The sequence below is a fragment of the Zootermopsis nevadensis genome, unplaced genomic scaffold, assembly GCF_977971745.1.
Source record: "Zootermopsis nevadensis isolate Lab colony 2312 unplaced genomic scaffold, Znev_1.0 Znev_ptg000010l, whole genome shotgun sequence".
Taxonomy (NCBI): domain Eukaryota; kingdom Metazoa; phylum Arthropoda; class Insecta; order Blattodea; family Termopsidae; genus Zootermopsis; species Zootermopsis nevadensis.
This window is the reverse complement of record NW_028259142.1, coordinates 17,665,934-17,684,284: the sequence shown is the minus strand read 5'-3', so window position 1 is coordinate 17,684,284 and position 18,351 is coordinate 17,665,934. Positions and strand designations below refer to the sequence as shown.

At 35.0% G+C, this 18,351-nt stretch overlaps 1 protein-coding gene across 1 annotated transcript; it reads right to left on the bottom strand.

Moving 5' to 3' along the window:
* Positions 1-1,756: 1,756 nt before the first annotated feature.
* On the bottom strand, positions 1,757-18,332 carry vimar (visceral mesodermal armadillo-repeats). Its single transcript, XM_022079220.2, has 13 exons — positions 17,989-18,332; positions 16,756-16,881; positions 15,707-15,949; positions 15,350-15,513; positions 13,653-13,773; positions 12,862-12,987; positions 12,190-12,336; positions 10,405-10,536; positions 9,388-9,508; positions 8,459-8,601; positions 8,216-8,348; positions 6,908-7,176; positions 1,757-6,237 (listed from the first exon to the last, which is right to left on the bottom strand). Exons 1-13 carry the CDS (start codon positions 17,993-17,995, stop codon positions 6,110-6,112), a joined length of 1,860 nt encoding a protein of 619 aa, XP_021934912.1. The 5' UTR covers positions 17,996-18,332; the 3' UTR covers positions 1,757-6,109.
* Between the last annotated feature and the right edge of the window lie 19 nt (positions 18,333-18,351).

The window sequence follows — 18,351 nt, the reverse complement described above, 5'->3', positions numbered from 1 at the left end:
GTATGTCAATCACAGACATTTACAGAGTGAAAGATAAAGATTTATATCACTCTAAGGTATAACAGGGCTGCTGAATATAAAAAATAAATGATTACAAGAAATAATATTGCCAAAAAAAGTGACAAAAACAAATATAAATATGTCTATGCAAATAATTGAATTAATGTTTTGGTCTCTACTTCACAGCTTACAGAACATTGAATGAGAAGGGAAAATGTTCATACATGGTGAGTTGGTAGATGTTTGGAAGGAGGCAACGTGGTCTGATTAGATTCTGATCATGAATGTTGAACAGATAAGATTTTGGAAAATGGTGGTCATGGCCTTATTTCAAAGTACTATCCCAGAATATGCTTTGAGGAAAGTCATGAAAAATCAATGAAAACAACCAACAACCCAGCCAAAATTTGAACTGGGAACTTCTCAAATTCAAGTACTGGTTGTCAGAATGAATGATTAGTTCATGTAATGATACTACTTTTGTTAAAGAGCCAGGATAGCTCAGTCAGTATATTGATTAGCTACAGGCTGGACACCTGGAATTCGATCCCTGACGGGGACGAGCTAGATGAACCCAGTCTATATCAACACACACTAATTCTCCAAGATCCATTTTATTATCATCCTCTATCATCTATACTCATATCCCTAAGTGGTCTCTTTCTTTCAAGTTTTCAAACTACAATTGTGTATACATTTCTCACCCGATAAATAAATATAAATATTTATGAAGACTGTAACAACTAACTAAACTAACTACATAGCTTATGGAAACCAAAGTTTCATTACCGAATTAACCAAAGCCCTCCACTGGTCCCTGTCCTGGGTCAACAAAATTCAGTTGCCTTCATCTCCTATCTCTCACAGATCCCACTTGATATTATCCTCCCATCTATGTCTAGGTCTCCCCAGCAGTCTCTTCACTTCAGGCTTCCTGACCAATACCCAGAGCACACCTCTTGCCCCATCAATGCATGCCACATGCCCCATCTATCTCATTCTTCTTGATTTAATCACCCTGACAATTACTGGGGGAGGAGTATAAATTTTTAAGCTCATCATTACACAGTTTTCTCCATACCCCATCTTCTTCCCTCCTAGGCCCAAATATCATCCTCAACACCCTATTCTCAAACACCTGCAACCTGTGTTACTCCCTCAGAGTGAGAGACCCATACAAAACAGGCAAAATTATTGTTTTGTATATTTTAATCTTTAGGTTTTTATAAATCAGACAGGAAGGCAAAATATTTCCGGAATTTAATCTCCTTCTAATTTCCTCATGAATATCATTGTGATTTGTTATTGTTGTTCCCAAATATTTGAACTTTTTTTGTAGTGTTCTGTCTGACGACAGGTCCATATATTATGAACAGGATCCTTCCAACCTCTTCAGGTTGTCAGGGACCTGCTCATGCATATATACATTCTTGGCAGAGATGATCAGAAGTGGTTTGCCATTGCCTTCTTCTGTGTGTGAGTGGAGTAATTGTTGGGATGCCACGGAGAAACCGGGGAAGCCCCCGGAGGAAAACTCCGTGATGCCTAGACCACAGCCTTGCCCAACACAAGTTATAAATTTGAGCACCACCGGGAATTGAACCCGGGACCCCAGGCTTACAAGGCTAGTGTTCTGACCGCTAGACCACCGTGGCGGTTATTTGAACTTTATAACAATTAATTATTTTAATTTAATAATCCCATTTATTAATTAAAATTCATACTGTAAGTTATATATAACAAAATATTGCAAATATTAATGAACAAATGGCAAAAAGTAGCTTTATTTAGAATGTGTTTTACACCTTTCTTAATATTTATTATGTGCAGGGGCATAATGTGGAAGTATACACAGTACAGAGCACATATAAATCTTTCTGGAAATGGAAAGTATACACATTTCATAGTGGATATAAATCAGAGAACACACATATGAAGACGTGGATAAACAACTTCATTTGTGCCCAACTAGCATGTTTTCAAGATGATAACCACTTTGTACATACAGAACATACATCTCAATATTAAGGAACATAACAGAGAATCACAAAGGAAAACAAAGATAAGTACATGTTTCAAGATCCAAGACTGATGGATGAGCAACTGTTAATACAATGGAAATGAAAACTGATAACTGAACATCAAGTTAAACATTAGGAAGAACCATAATTAGGTTTAAGCCATGAATGATTGTATATATGCCAACAATTCTTAGACATTACACCTCTGCTTACATATGATATACAAAATCTGCATGTTCTACAGCATGCACAAAACTATAGGTAAAATATTATAAGTCCAAAACTACATGGATATATGTTCTGCAGTTTGCTTTAATGTGTACATTGAGTTAGAAATTCAACATATGTTAATGTAAAATTCTTAAAACTTTTAATCACCTTAAATTAAAACATTTTCATCATTATGTAAATTCAACATGCTTGAAAACAGAGACTTAAAACAAAACATGGTGTATAAACAGAAACAGTACAATATTATAGCATATATAGCTTATAATATTCCATGTCAGTAAATACGTATATACAGCTAATAACACATAAAAGTGCTGAGCCCTCACAAAATCATCACAAGAATCCAACAAAATGAGAATAAAATTTTGGATACCAAGGAATTTTTTTTTATTACAAAATCATACTGACTGTGCACAAAACCCTATTACATTCTGTTTTTATATTTATAAATCTATCAAAACAAGAACTTTGGCAGACTATATGACAAAGATCCTGGACTGTCATATCATTGATACCAATTTAATAAAACATATTTTCAAAAACTAATACAGAATATCAACAGAAACTTAACTCGTATTCAAAGCAATTGGTCATTTAGCAGGTAAATCCGTTTATGTTTAATCTATGCAAAATGCTTCATTTAGAGGGAATTTTTAGAATGCTCTGCAAAATTCTAACTATTCAATTATCTTGGAACACTTTGTGTAAATATCTGTGTAGAGTTTGAGACTAACTGTTTTCCATTACACTTTAAAGTCCACATAAAATACAACCAATGCAGTTAATAAAAATGTTACAAAACAATGTCATTATCAGGATCACAAATTATGAACAACTGCTCTGTCCTTGTTACAAGGATTCTGTTTCTTCTATCCTGTGTCGGTAAAGTAAAGTAAAGCTGTCCCACTATGTGCCATGTAGGCACATGGGGGGAGAGAAGGTACAGCTTCTATTCATTCTTGACCTCGGCACCAGAAGGGGTTGAGTGGTCAGCATCACGCCCTGGTCGCGCCTTACCCCCAGGAAAGGACCTCAGTACTCATTGGATAAGAGGCTGGGAGGCCCCCAGAGCCAGTCTGGACGCAGAGGCTAGAGGAAAGATCCTCTGCCCCGCCAGGGATCGAACCCCGGTTGTTCAGTCCGTAGCCGGTCACTATACTGACTAAGCTACACCGGCTCATATTCTGTGTCGGTTCTCCTTGGAATCTTCAGCCCCTCAATTTAGTCAAACATAAGCACCAATATTCAAGCGAAACTGAATAAGTGTGTTCTTCCTTAAGAAAACATGAAAGGTTCAACAAATATTGCTATTATTCTACATTACTAATAATTCTCTAAATCACTGAATGAACTGTAAAAAAACAGCTATAAAGAAGTTAAACAAATGTAAAGTTATCTGCTTAGGTTATGCAAGTCTGCTCATTGTTTTAATGAGTAAGCATTAACTAACTAACTAACTAGATGGATCACGGAACCCATAGGTTCATCACCGAACTCACCAATGCCCTCCACAGGACCCTGTCCTGGGCCAACAAAATCCAGTCGCCTTCAACTCCTATCTCCCATAGATCCTGCTTGAGATTATCCTCCCATCTACGTCTATGTCTCCCCAGCGGTCTCTTCCCCTCAGGCTTCCCAACCAATACCCGGTGCACACCTCTTGTCCCATCCATGCGCGCTACATGTCCTGCCCATCTTGTTCTTCTCGACTTAATCACCCTGACAATATTGGTGAGGAGTACAGATTTTTAAGCTCGAGTAAGCATTAACTATTTGAAAATAGAACTGATGTGGTATTTTATGAAGAAATATTTATCCAATTCAGTAAATTTCTGAAACATTTCAAACATAAGACTACTATGGTGAAAAAATATACACAGTTAATAACAGAAAAGTATTACTAGATATTTATGTTTGAGCAGATTACAGTTTCCCTTTGTAAAGATGTTAAAGCCCCACAAAACTAATAATATTTTTATTTATGTCTCATCCAGGTAACTGTAAAGTTTACCCAACAACTTTTCAGAAACTTCCACATACTCTAAATTTTGGGCTCTTGTGCAGTGAAGGAACTAACTATATGAAATGTAATGCAATAATGTTAATGAGTACTGAATTTCTGGGACAAGATAAGGCATACAGAAGATAATATGAGTACTTAGAAGTTCATCTCTGACCATATTGGTGTTGAAACTTGGGTAGTAACTACGGTTCCACAGGAAATGCGCTGTAGCACAGGCACTAAAAAACCGTCATCTGAACTATTTTCTAACAACAGACGCACTTGAAACACTGTGTCAACAATATTTTGGAACTATTCTTTGAAATATTAACCAAGGGTTGTATGTATATACAGCAAGAAATTAAATAAGCAAACACTATAAAAATCAGTGACAGCGTCTAAAGAATGAATACTTAATAGACAACAAAGGTTGTCATGTTCTTCATACATGAATGAATGTATGTGGTTTCTTTTCTTAGGAAAAGTGACAAAAATTTACAGAAACAAGTGAGTCTATTTCTATGACTCAAATATTAAATCAGGAAATTATTTTAACAGAATATCTTATGTCAATAAGAAGTGTGTTAAAAGTATTGTAGGATCCCTCTAAGAGCAACTGCTATAAAACCACAATGATTACTAAGACTTTACAGAAAACATTTGTAAACTGGACTATCTTCAGTTTCTGCATTAGAGTGCACTTCCTACATGCATGACAACATTTGTAGCAGCTGGTATTTCCAAAGCTACAGCATGAAAAGAAACCCACAGCCTTTGCGATGAACCACTTTGTAGTTTTAAAAATGCTCTGGTGCTCCATAAGCCTTAAAAATTCTTAACAATTTCTTCCGTCCATATAACGACTGACCTGTAAACATTTTCTTCCCATATGGTTATAGATGACAATGCATTCACTTTCTTATATTGCTATTTATACTTGATGCATGTCATTTACATTAAAATTAACATTAAATGATGTCCTGCTTTTGTGCCCCATCTTTAATATATACACAAGTATCTATTCACATATAAAACCTTGTGAAAAACCACAATGAGTCAGATGCAAATAATGTGCCAAAAAAGGAAATTCCTATAAAATTACAGCTATATCATATAATTGTCAACTATACAAGACAATAGTTGTCATTGTTTCTCCATTACCACCAATTTATTGTCTAAATACATAAATTATATACTTAGTCTATTTGTAATATTCTTTTAAACTGCCATTTGTTTTACATAACATTTTAAGGTGTAAGCTCTTATCTGCTTGGGAAAATCTTAAAATACAATGAAAAACAAATCATCTGCTTTCAACACACATCACCACTATTTTGTGCAATATGCCTGAACTTGCAGAAATAGTATGGTACAGAAATTTGGCTATGTTTAGATCAGTGAAATTATACATTTTCTATTCAATATTTTATAGGTTCAAAATTAACTTTGTTTTTAACAATGTTTCATTTTCTATCTCCTGCTGAACAAATGAATTAGCATATTAAGATTAAACGAATATAGCACATAAATACTAAAGGAATAAAAAGCAATACATTATTAATGCATTATGTATAAATGTATGTAGGTGATTATAATATTTATATTAATTATAAATACTTTATATTTATATATGTGTGTGTGTGTGTGTACAAGTTGATTAAAAAATTAGTAGGCTTTAAAGCTGAAGGTAGTTTAGGTAAATAGCAAATTGCTTTAAACAGTTGGACACAAGCAAGACATCATTAAAAGATAATTCTCAAATGAGTAGATGAAACACTGAGATAATGAGATCACAAGAGATACAGAAAGAAATTAATTCTGCAGCAAGTAACTAAACAAGAAACAAACTCCAAATTCAGCCAGAATCAAGCATAGAGGTCAACTGAGTTATCTGATCATTGATACTGGTAACATTCTCTTCAGAAGAAAGCTTAGACAGTGCTCTACTTACACCAGAATTAACAAGATGATACAGCAGGACACCTGGAAACAGAAACAACAGTGTACAGGTGAACTGAAAATTGGATATCTGGTAATTCAAATAAGATTCTAACTGCATACTACCTGAATCCAAGTCTAGATGTTACAACTATACCAGCCTACACATTGAAAGGGAAACAACAAAAAGGAAGTTGGTTGTAGCCTTTTCTGGAGAAATAATTTGCCTCTCTGAACAAAACCTGAGAAAATCTTTGGTAGGATAACAAAGCGCTGAACAAGATTAGGAACAAATAAGAAGTCACATGTTCTACCAGTTAGCCAAGCTTGTCTACATGAAACTGCAGGTCTGAATAAGATTCTATCCTAAACTAAATATTCACATTTATATTTACAATTCTATGTTTGAAGTTAAGGTACTTTGAATTCAATAATTTGTGTGCATGAGAATGAGGAAATGAAGTTCCACATTTTATTTATAAACTTAAGGAACAACAAAATAATTGTCTATATAACATATATAGAATAAAGCAAAGAAGTCATCAAAATAGGCACTGTAATTTAAACTACTGTGATGAACAGATTTCAGGCACATGCAGAGAAAGTTGAGACATGAATGGCACCTCAAAGTTCTATGAACAGAAAATTAAGCCTAATCCTATATAATTCAAGATGGATATAATACAAAAATTATACATTAAGCCAAAAATCTCACCTGATTTTGTCAACTGGTCAACTAATGACAAGATGTTTTGTACCATTTCACATGTCAGTGATGGTCCAAAGTCATTAAGCAATGTGGTTAATTTGTCACCAATCTTAGCTTCAAGAAGATTTGCTTCAGCATCAGTCAGTCTCATCGTTACAAGCAATGTAAGTGCAAGAAGGGCTTCATTCTGCATAACAGCATGTTCTGCAATGAGCATATCTACAAGATATGGAACTGCTCCACTTTCTAGAATTGTCGTTAAAACTTCTTGATCCCTGAAATTCAGAAAAAAATTAGATAATTTTTGGTAGTGCAACAGTGGCATATACTCAATTAAAATGTCCACCATATGGGCAAAGTATCTAGTTCTACCATGTAAATGTATCTAAGGGCTCTTGTTCACACATAGACTCATTCTTTCTTAGACGTCCAAAATACAGTAATGAAGATATAACTGACCAACAGTCTGGAAGCAGAACTATAAGGTCTAACACTGATAAAATCTATGCCAACCATTTTACACAATCTCCAGGTACTTCCATCCATCTCTCATCTTCATAAACTAATTATCCTCAGTTCCATCATAGTGCTATACAACCATCTCCTTTTCGATCGTATGAGTGGTAACTTTGCAAGATATTTCGCATCAGAATGTTGTATGCTCTTCTTCTGTTTGTTATCCAAGTCACAAGCCCAGCCCATTACAACCTCCTTCACTTCACAACACTAATAATATTTGGTGATCTGTATAAATCACAATGTTCCACCTTATGTAATATTGCTCACTCCATTCATTCTATGTGAAAATATTTTTGTGAGAATTCTATTTTCAGAAACTTCAATCACGTTTTGCTCTGGAAGTAAGGAACCACATTCCACAGTCATACAAAACAAGTGACAAGTTTATTATCTTATAAATATTTTGTAAAGCAGATGAGATAAATCATGATATTGTTAAACTGAAAATACCATCAAGTACTAAAAGAAACTTAACATACCTCAAGTTTCAAAATGTTTTCTCTCTTACACTTATTGTGCAGAACATACATTAGGTTTCCCAAAAGGATAAGATTAAGAAATGTAAATCAGCTGCTTAGCATCGCCTAAAATAAAATATGAATTTTCCTTCTTTTTTCACTTCTTTATATTCAACATGTCTTGACAAGGGAAACAGATGTATGGAAAACAGTTATACAAATGGACCAGGAGACTAAATCATAAAAATTACATATTAATTTGAATGAGACAACACAATAAACAAACAAAGCTGTGCCATGGAATTATTAGTGCCTTGCACATAATCGACTGACATACTTGCTGTTTTTTATGAGCCATGCCAATAATCGATTAGCTTCTCCCTGTACACCAGGGTGATCCTCAGTCCCACACCAAGTCACTAAACTGGTGACAAGATCTTTCTTCCGCCCAAGTTTACAAGCTGCACTTTCTGCAAGTAAAATTATACAGTGAGATGTGACATACACTTCCTAAATCTGAAGCAGAAAAATGGAATCTTGACATAGAATGGTTCTGAGTCTGTGATAGCATATTACTCACCCTGCCCATCAATGACCATACGTAGAGTGCCAAGTAACTTGAACACAACAGGAAAGGTAGGGATGGCCAGCATAGGATACACAGCATCCACTAAGCCATCTTCCAACACCATGGCTTTGTTTTGACGTGGTATCACCAAATTCCTGTAAATACATACATGTTGGGATCTCACCACCAGGGAAGTAAATGAAATTACAAAACAACTCCATAACTTCAACCCTATAGATGGATTCAGACTATGTAAAGCCTGGCTTCATCTCTTTTCTTCCAAGACTTAATTTGACTACCTTCTCCACTGAACATTACCTGTGCAGACACACATCAATCTGTGCTTGCATGTTTGGTTTTGCATTTCTGCTTTTATTTCTTCTCTTCACTATTTTGTTATAATCCTTCCTCTTTCACTTCTTCCTGATACTGCCTTATCATCCTACTTTCACAACTTTTTCATCACCTCTATTCCTGAACAATGCGAATGCACAGAAGTTATTTTTCTCCACCTCATCTCCTGAACCACACGGTCACTCTCTACTCTCTCCATCCTCTCTCCTCTTACACCACATGGTAACCCTCAGCATTCATCTACTTTTATCCTGAACCATGTGGTTGCTCCCTATTGGATAGCACCCTAATTGTAGATAGCTGTCTTCTGGGAGGTTGTGCCATGTAGTTTGGTAGATATTGATAGACATTTCAGAGGAGCTTACTGCCTCCATCACTAGGGTGATCACTGCCCTGATGATAGAGGCAGTAGGCTCCTCTGAAACATTAACCAACATCTATCACATAATATGGCACAACAGACCAGAAGACAACCATCTTCATACTAACTGCTATAAGAACTAGAAATCTCACTTCAAAAATCATTATTCAGTAAAGACAACCACAATAAAATGACAATGACTAATGTATGAGTTACGGCAACATACCTGAGGGCACTGAGAAGAGCATGTTGCAGTCGTATGTCTCCTGATGGTTTGTTATTCTTCTCAACAAGTGCTAAAAGTTTCTTGCTAACGCCAGCTTCTACCATCTGAATGCAGTGTTTATCTGATGAAAGTCATTATTACATTACTCTGTTTAATAACATCAAGGAAGAAATGAGAAATACATACAAAATATTAGTCAAAAAAGTTCAGCATAAAACCTAAACACAGGGGAGGATAATATTAAAAAACCTGTTGGGAGACAGGTGTGGATGAGAGGATAATATTAAAATTAATCTTAGCAGAATGGGATGTAAGGGTGTCCCAGAATTTAACCACCCCAGGGTAGAGTCCAGTAGCAGGATGTTACAAATATGCTTCCCAGCATTGCCACTTAAGCCATGAAGATGGAGACAGTATGTTTCTCCAAAATTCTGGTATCTACATATAAGACTACATGGTGTCAAAACCCAAAAGAACAATATAATCAGGATCTTAAACAGAGTGTGAAGGTTTAGACTGGACTTGCAAGTTTTTGTGAACATGATGAACCTTTGAGTTCCATAAAAGCAACAGACTTCTTGATCAGTTGAATAACTGGAAGCTGTTCTCAAGAAATCCCTGAATCATGAGCAATAACACTATGTCAAGTAATTTAGAATTAAATGAGAAATTAAGTAGGATTTGAGGTTCTCATGACAGAACACAAAGATGGCTGTCTTCTGGGTTGTAGCAGCATGTAGTCTGGTAGAAGTTTACCATTTCAAAGGTTCTTGCTGCCTCCATCATCAGAGTTAATTGCCTGTAAATGCCTACCAGACTACATGGCACTACAACCCAAAAGACAGCCATATTCATAAATGAGAACTGGTTGGACAATAGCAAATAGTGATTAAGGAAAAATGTGGGAAATGTGGACATAATTTATTTCACTTACTATTCCATCATTCTAATGGAAGGTCTGAGTTCTCAAAACATACATCAGGTTGGTTTCTGTTTCCTGTTTGCGTTTATACGTACCTGTTCTAGCAAAGTTTCCCATTGCAAGAACACCAGTAATCTGCAAATCTTCATCCCCTGAACTTAGCCAGGCCACCATCTGTTGGAAAACTTTACCCTTTCCTTCTGCATATAGGGCATTCATACTAACATCTAAAACAAGAAATTAGTTTCTTATTTTACACAGATTTTCTAAATTGTGAATTCTGAATTGCTGAAGTAGGAAAAGAGACTTAGGAAACAGTCATTATTACCTTAAAGCACTATCCCAGAATCTGCTTACAGGGTTTCAAGAAACCCACGGTTATCTAGCCTTCAAGCCAAGAACAGACAAAATAGGATCTCCTGAATACAAAGCAGGAGTGCTATACTGAACTGTTATGCTTGGTCTAAAACTAGAAACTTTATTTATTTTTAAAAAAATATCATCTCATCTGTAAGGGAATGGATGTGGAAGTAGTAGTAGGCCATTATTTGGTACTACAGCATTTGCTTGAAGAACCTGGGAACATCATGAAGAAATCTCCATCAGGATAGCTGCCCTTTAGGCCAAGGCTCAACTCACAACATCCTGAATAAGGAGTGTTAATCAATATGCCACAATGTCCAATACCAAAAATGAATAAAATAATTTTAAGACCAAAAGTATTTTAAGAAAACTGTCCAGAAAACTAATGCAGAATTTATTATGGGCCTGACACTGGAGAAAAGGATAAAAATAAACACTCCCTTAACTGTGTGGTAGATCAAAAAATGGGCCTGCAGAGCTGAGCTTTGTAAGATGTTAACTGTAAGGGAAGGAAAGAGGAAGGAGCAAAAATACTGACAAATAAACAGAGTATGTATTCAAATTTATGCTTATGGTTATAGGAAACTTTATATACTTATTTGCTAGGAACTTAATATGTAGAAGTGTATAAGTCACCAAAATTAAGACAAATCTATAAATAAGAGTACCAAGTTTGCCATTAAGCTTACAATCACATTAATTTCCCCACCAGCCAAAATACTTCTGGTATGCATTCTGGCTTTCATGGTTATTTGTACCTAACTTTGTATTTATTTTTGGGTCAAAATTCTATATTGTGGCATGCTGATAGCATGCTGGATAACCATGGTTTGATCCCTGGCAGGAACAATGAATATTTCTTCTAGCCTCTAATTTCAGATTGGCTCTGGGGCTCATCCAGCCTCCTATCCAATGGGTATCACAGGATTACACTGACCACTCCCATACCTAGTGCCAAGGTCAAGAATGGAGTAAGAGCTATACCTCCCCTCTACCCAAGTACCTACATGGCATTTAGTGAGACAGCTTTACTTTAAGTAAAACACTAGGATATCTCAATGTTAACATTTGGAAGGATGTAGATGAATTGCAACAAAAGAAACTAAAAATGATCTAGAAGGCTTACTCAAGCAAAATCAGTGTAAAATATCTCACCAATAACTGATTTTGTTAAAGAAAGTTATTGAGTAATATGTTTACAACAGAAGGTCTAATTAAACAGCATTCTCACTAGACTGTCACAGCATTTTAATAAATTGTTTTAATTTATAACCACACTGCCCACAAATTGATGAAAACTAGTAAAGGTTCCAGCTTTGAAAAATGTTGAGGACCCCAGCTTCAGAACATAAAGATTCCGATTGTTTTGTGACAAGGAATTATGAATATCAGCAACAGGCCCCTGCTTACTCATTTTGCACTCAAAACAGGGATACCTAGGCCCTTTGAAATGTTGGAAAACTAGCCCATCAAAAACGGGAACAAAATGAGATATATCATTGAGTGATTTTACTTACCACCTGTAAGAATGAGGACAATCAGATCACATGCCATCTTCATAAGGTTTCTAGTTTCATCATCATCTACGAGAGGTTTATGCTTCTCTAACAGCTGAACCAGTAACTCACATAAGCCTGCATGTGCCAAGTGGTTTTTAACATTCTCTGTAATACAACAGGTAATGCAACTGTTATTCCTATAGCAACATTCAAAACTGTATATACAGCACAAGCATGGAGCAAGAAAAGAGAAAAGAAGGATACAGTGGTATGGTCATGTGTTATGCATTGACTGAGATGGATAGTACCAATGTATTCGAACTTTTTGTCTTGCTCGTAGGTGGTCTCTGTGGTACACTCACATAAATGCACAATGACAACACAACTGAATTCAATAAGCCACAGAATGCATTCAGCTTTCAATTACAGACTGTCCATTGCACTCAGCTGCTAAGCATGTAAATAACCTGGTGTACTGCTACATGAACATGTGCATAGGAACACAGTACTTTGCAAAAGGCACAAAACTTTCTGAGTTGACCTTCATTTCAGTGTTTATGTCCTTTAACATATATATAAAACTGTTAAGAAAACATAGCCTCCTAAAACTCTGAAAGACTTTATACACACCTGGCATTATTCGCACTGCAAACAATATTGGGATTTTCACAGCATAATAAAGAAACTTACCATTTTCAGCTTGTCCATGTAAGAGTTCCAGACATAGCTCACTAACTTCTGGGGATGAAGACACACCTAATACTCTGACAGTCACCTGACACAATTTTTCGTCCAATAATGAATCACAAGGGGACACTAAAAATATAAAATACTAAAATAGAAAAAACAGAATGAAAAACAAGCTCTGTCATACACATGAGGTTGTTTCTAACAGAAGATTTTTATCATATTTCTCTTCAAAGTACTTACAGTTATGAAGATTAAAAGTAAAGGTGATCTTATATTTCACCACACCATGACAGTTATTTTTTAATGAAGTCACACAAATTGAAGTATAATCACAACTTGTGCACGTAAGTGCCACTATAACCGCCATTATGGCACTGACATTGTAGTCACATAAGTTATGTACATTTAATTCACCCACACAGCAGAGAATTTACATTACAATGATAACACTTTCCACATAATACAAATGTTATTAGCTTTACCCCACCTAAATGTATCATATATTTGCTGTACAATTTATAGTTTGCACATGTTAATAAAAAAAATTAAAAATATCTGTAATGAGTTCTTTTGAATGCTTTTTAAGTGATTTGAAACAAAAAATTACACATACACAGAAATAAAAACCTACACTTCCAATGCCAGTTGCTTTCTAAGCTCCTTGTATACTTAATGACATGATAGAAATCCAAGCTGGCTGGACTTGCTAAGTCTGCTGATACATTTATAGCAAAATTGTATATACTACAATCAAAAGAAAAGAATACCACTGGCTTAGGTAACCACATTACCTGAGTCAGTGAGAAGTCCAAGAATCAACAGAACATGTGTAGATGCTTCTTCCCCTTCTGGAACTGTTCCATCAAGTTCCAAGACACTGCATAACAATTTGGTTACACCCAGCTCTATTGCCTGTATAAGGAATCATATTTAAATTATTCTCCTTTAAGAATACTCTGGCCACAACACACACAAGAGCACTCACAGTGAAAATAATGGTGGAAACTTGATTTTATGGTATATAAAACCTATAGATATTTAGTAGGATTTGAGATTTTCATGGTATTAAGTATGAAGATCACTGCCTTTTGCTTAGGTGCTAAAACCCAATAGACAGCCATCATCTATGGATACTTAATTATATTATTTTTAATAACCTACTGTTTTAATTAGCCATGCTTTCTCTAATCCAATAACCTGAATAACTCAGTCATCTATTTGTAAAGCTTACCTTCTAAACATTAACTATACTGTTTCTAGGGAAAACTGCATATGCTGATAACTTTGCATATTAATTTGTTGCAATTATGGTCTCTGTCTACCTATAATGATGACCCCAGAGTTAAGGAAGCTTCAAAATTGGCCATCTCAATTCGTCAATTAGTAGCAATGACAAATATTTCCAATTCTTCTAGAATGCAGGCTTGTTATTTTCATAGCTGCATACAGAAGGTTAATGTCTGTTACAAATGCAAATGCACAGTGTTTTTGAGACATGTAATTGGTCTATTAAATAAAATAACACAACAAATTAGTGACAAAGTAATTTCAGACAGGGCAAAGAAGAAGAAAAGAAATCCACATCAATGGAGAAGAGAAAAAGATATTTAACCTACAAAGTAAAACTTAATATAGTTCATGATGATAATATGATCAGTCATTTACAATACATTTTATTAAAGGCACAAATCTTTATACAGAATCCCTTGTTAGATGCAAAAACTAGTTCTATACTAATACCCATTACAATACCAGTCACCATACCATCCTAGATGCTAAAGTGGTAACCAACATACTAGTACTATTTTGTATCTGCATTGCAAATCTGATCTCCTCCAAATAAAACTCTCATATCTTGTATTTTAAATGTTATTAAATTAAAGACGGCCATTATCAGGCTACATCTTCGGTATTCTTGAAAATGTAAGCTTAGGTAGATTAATGTAAAATATGTAGTTTAGACACAAGAGATTTTCTTACTCTCCTTTTAGCTCTGTCCTTTGCAAAAAGCCAGGTTTGTAGCTATGCTACTAAAAGTCTATCCTATCTGAGAAATGTCAGCCTAAAGTTATTAATAATTTGTTACTGGATCCAGTTCACTCATAACAGGGTCCAATAACAGGCTTTCATTAACAAAGTAAATTATATGTATAATTTGAGGTTTTCACAGCTGTAAATATGAGGATTTCTGTCTTCTGGGTTGTTGCACTGTGTAGTATGGTAGATGTCATCGGGGCGATGAATGATAATCTGGGTTCCATAAAATGGGGTATTTCTTAATCATATGAACAATAATCAGCTTTCCAAGAAAGACTTAGTTATAAATTACACTGTGTAATATGCAATAAACTGTTTATAATGAAACTGCTACAGTAAAAGCATGGCATAAAAGCTTGAATATGTTTATGCTCCCTACCACTTGAGGTTCATGTTTGGAACCCCATATTTTTGCCTTCCAAATCTCATCAACTTTATTCAATTTCCTTACCTTTTCTTGAATGTCTTCTTGTCCAATAAGTAAATTTAAAAGAAATCCAGCTGCAACATTTCGAAGTGTTCTGCCCCTTTCACCAGTTTCATTAACTGACCGTTCCAAGACACCCAATAAATCTGGCAAGCACTCAGTATCAAGTACAAATTTCCTACCTTTATCTGAAAATGTGAATTTCAATAAAAGACATTATGATATACTACAGTGTAATGAACAGCATGATTGGAAAACATCAGATTACTGAAGTTGACTATTATAGCCAAAACTAGGAAAGTATAACACAAAATAAAATAAAATATGATAGTATGTAAAGTTTCATTAGATATTGCTATTAATAACAACTTAAGAGATTACCATTATCATAACATATATTCCCCAAAGCTCTACAGACTTGAGTTAGTATGTCCAAATCCTCTTCCTTAGTCTTTATAAGTTCAACTAGTATCTTGAGAATTGCTATATTTCCATAGTTTTCACGTCCAGATTCTGACTTTGCTAATTCTGCCACTACCTGTGCTGCTCTTGCTACAGTAGCTTTAGATTCCCACTGTAATAATGTTTCCAGCTGTGTCACAAAGGAACTGCAGTCTCCACAATCTGACAAAAGATTCAGAACACACACTAATTATATTCTTAATTTATTGTATCCTTAACAAAGTAAACAACAACATGGATATTAAAGGTCCAAAGAAGGCAATTAAATTGTATTGGGATAAGGGCCAGATAGGGTTATTAACTGAACACAGCCTGAGAACACCAAAAAAACCCTGTAATTTAAAATCATTATTATTACTAATAATTCCCACTGACTGAATATGTGTTACAGTATTGTATCAAAATACATAAAAATAACACTATTAATAAAAAGTTCAGACAAAACTCTCAACGTTCAGTCCGATGTTCTGAAGATGTTGAGGCATGTATTAAACCATGAATCTCTTACACCTAATTGTAGGTAAAAAAAAATTAAAACAGGAAATTTGATAAAGACCACATTATTAACAGCATATGGAGAATTATAAAGGCCAGATTACATTTTTTCATGGACTACTTTAGACAGTATTCCTGCAATTCCTGGTTTAGATATAAAATTTGCAAAATTTTTAAACAGGTAAAAAGGGCTTCACCACTTTTCTACTAAATGTATATTTTCTGCTGTCACTAAACCAAATACCACCAAATTCCACGTGTGGTATGATCAGAAATCCCCACAGAAGTCACAAAGTTTATTATCCTGTAAAGTAAAATGTGTAACATGATTGGCCAAACCAGTTCAAAAGTGCTTAAAAACAGAAAGAATTCTATAGTTTTGTGCTTCTGTTAATAAATTATATATGTCTGAAATATGCATTAAAATATATTATGATGTAATGAGATTTTACTGTAAAATAAACTATACTTACTGCTTCCAGAAACCTGTATCTGAGAGACAAGAGAATCCAGTATGTCTGATATATCATCTGACTTATTTTCCACTGCCACTACCAAGCCTTCCATTAATATGAGAAGATCATCTGTTTTTGTTGAAGCTGGAACATTATAAACGGAGATAACAAATCCTCATTATTCTGCCTATGTTGCAAAAGTAAACATTTCCTTGTGCTCAACTACCAAGCCACAATAGTGTAGAAGGGGAATCAAGAAAAAGGTCCACATATTCTAGGCCCCATTTGATAGACTAAGTGGTCAACTTTATATACTGACTACTTTATCCCAGGAAAAGAACCCTGGTATTCACTGAATAAGATGCAAGCTAGGTGGTTTCCAAAGCTGGTCTAGTAGTGATGGCTTCAGGAGTTAAACCCATTATCCAACCCATAGCCAGTCACTTTACACAGAGCTAGCGTCATCTTACTTTTTTATTTATAACACCTTTTTACAGTCTTGAGTGAAGTGAAGTCGTGGCTATCTCTAAATATAAAGTATAACAGACATGCAACTGAAAATAATGTCAAAGTGTGTAAGACATATTCCACTGTAGTGTATTTTGTTCTTGGAAAATGTTCTGTAACTGTTAAGATGGTTGTCTTCTGGGATGCAACATCATGTTGTCTGGTAGAAGTTTACTGATGTTTAAGATGTATTTGCTGCCTCTATCATCAGGCACCCTAGTACCTCTGAAACATCAATAAACTTCTACCAGACTACATGGCATTGCAACCCAGAAGATAGTCATCTTCATACCACCATAAGAACCTCAAATATTACTTCTGTAACTATGTTGTATATGTGGAAATTGGAATATGATGTGTTGTTCTCGGACTACTCCTACACCCTGCTTCTGACAGTCTATCTCCCTATTTGTCCATCCATTTATGTACCTGACAGCAGAACATGCAAGTACAGTGCTAGAAATACGCACAACACCCCTTTAAATAACAATGCCCACTTTACTTATCTGAAAGAATGAAACCATAGTTTCTTAAAATGTAGAAAACAGCACGGATTCACAATGTTTGTATTTCAACGGGGTTTAACTTCGGATTGTTGCGCCGTTCAATCGTCTGATTATAAACATTGCTGATTTTACACATAATTAATTTTGAGGTTAATTCGTATTCTACTGAACAATGAAAATCAATAAAAGCATAACCACAGATTGAGTTGTTTGTATGCTTTAATTGTTTTAAAGTTACCTTCCATCGTTCATTTAGCATTCATAATGTCAAGCAGCCAGATGCACTTTATTTAACTTTAGTACTTTCTGCTTATTTACAAGAAAAGTGTCATTTTTCAAATGTGCTTGCACGCCACACCACTGTGCCTTGTAACTCTACTCATGCGTGTTCAGAATCAACATTTCTCTACAAATACCATTGACAAACGTCATGTGCTATGCGGGTAAAGTGTATATGACTTATTTTGCACAGTATTACAATGTTACTTTCATATAACAGCTTATTTAATAATGAAAATGGATAGTATTGTAGCATATTTTCCCAATGTCTCATATGCCCATCTTCCGTGAATGATACATGAGACTAACATCTTCTGCTACA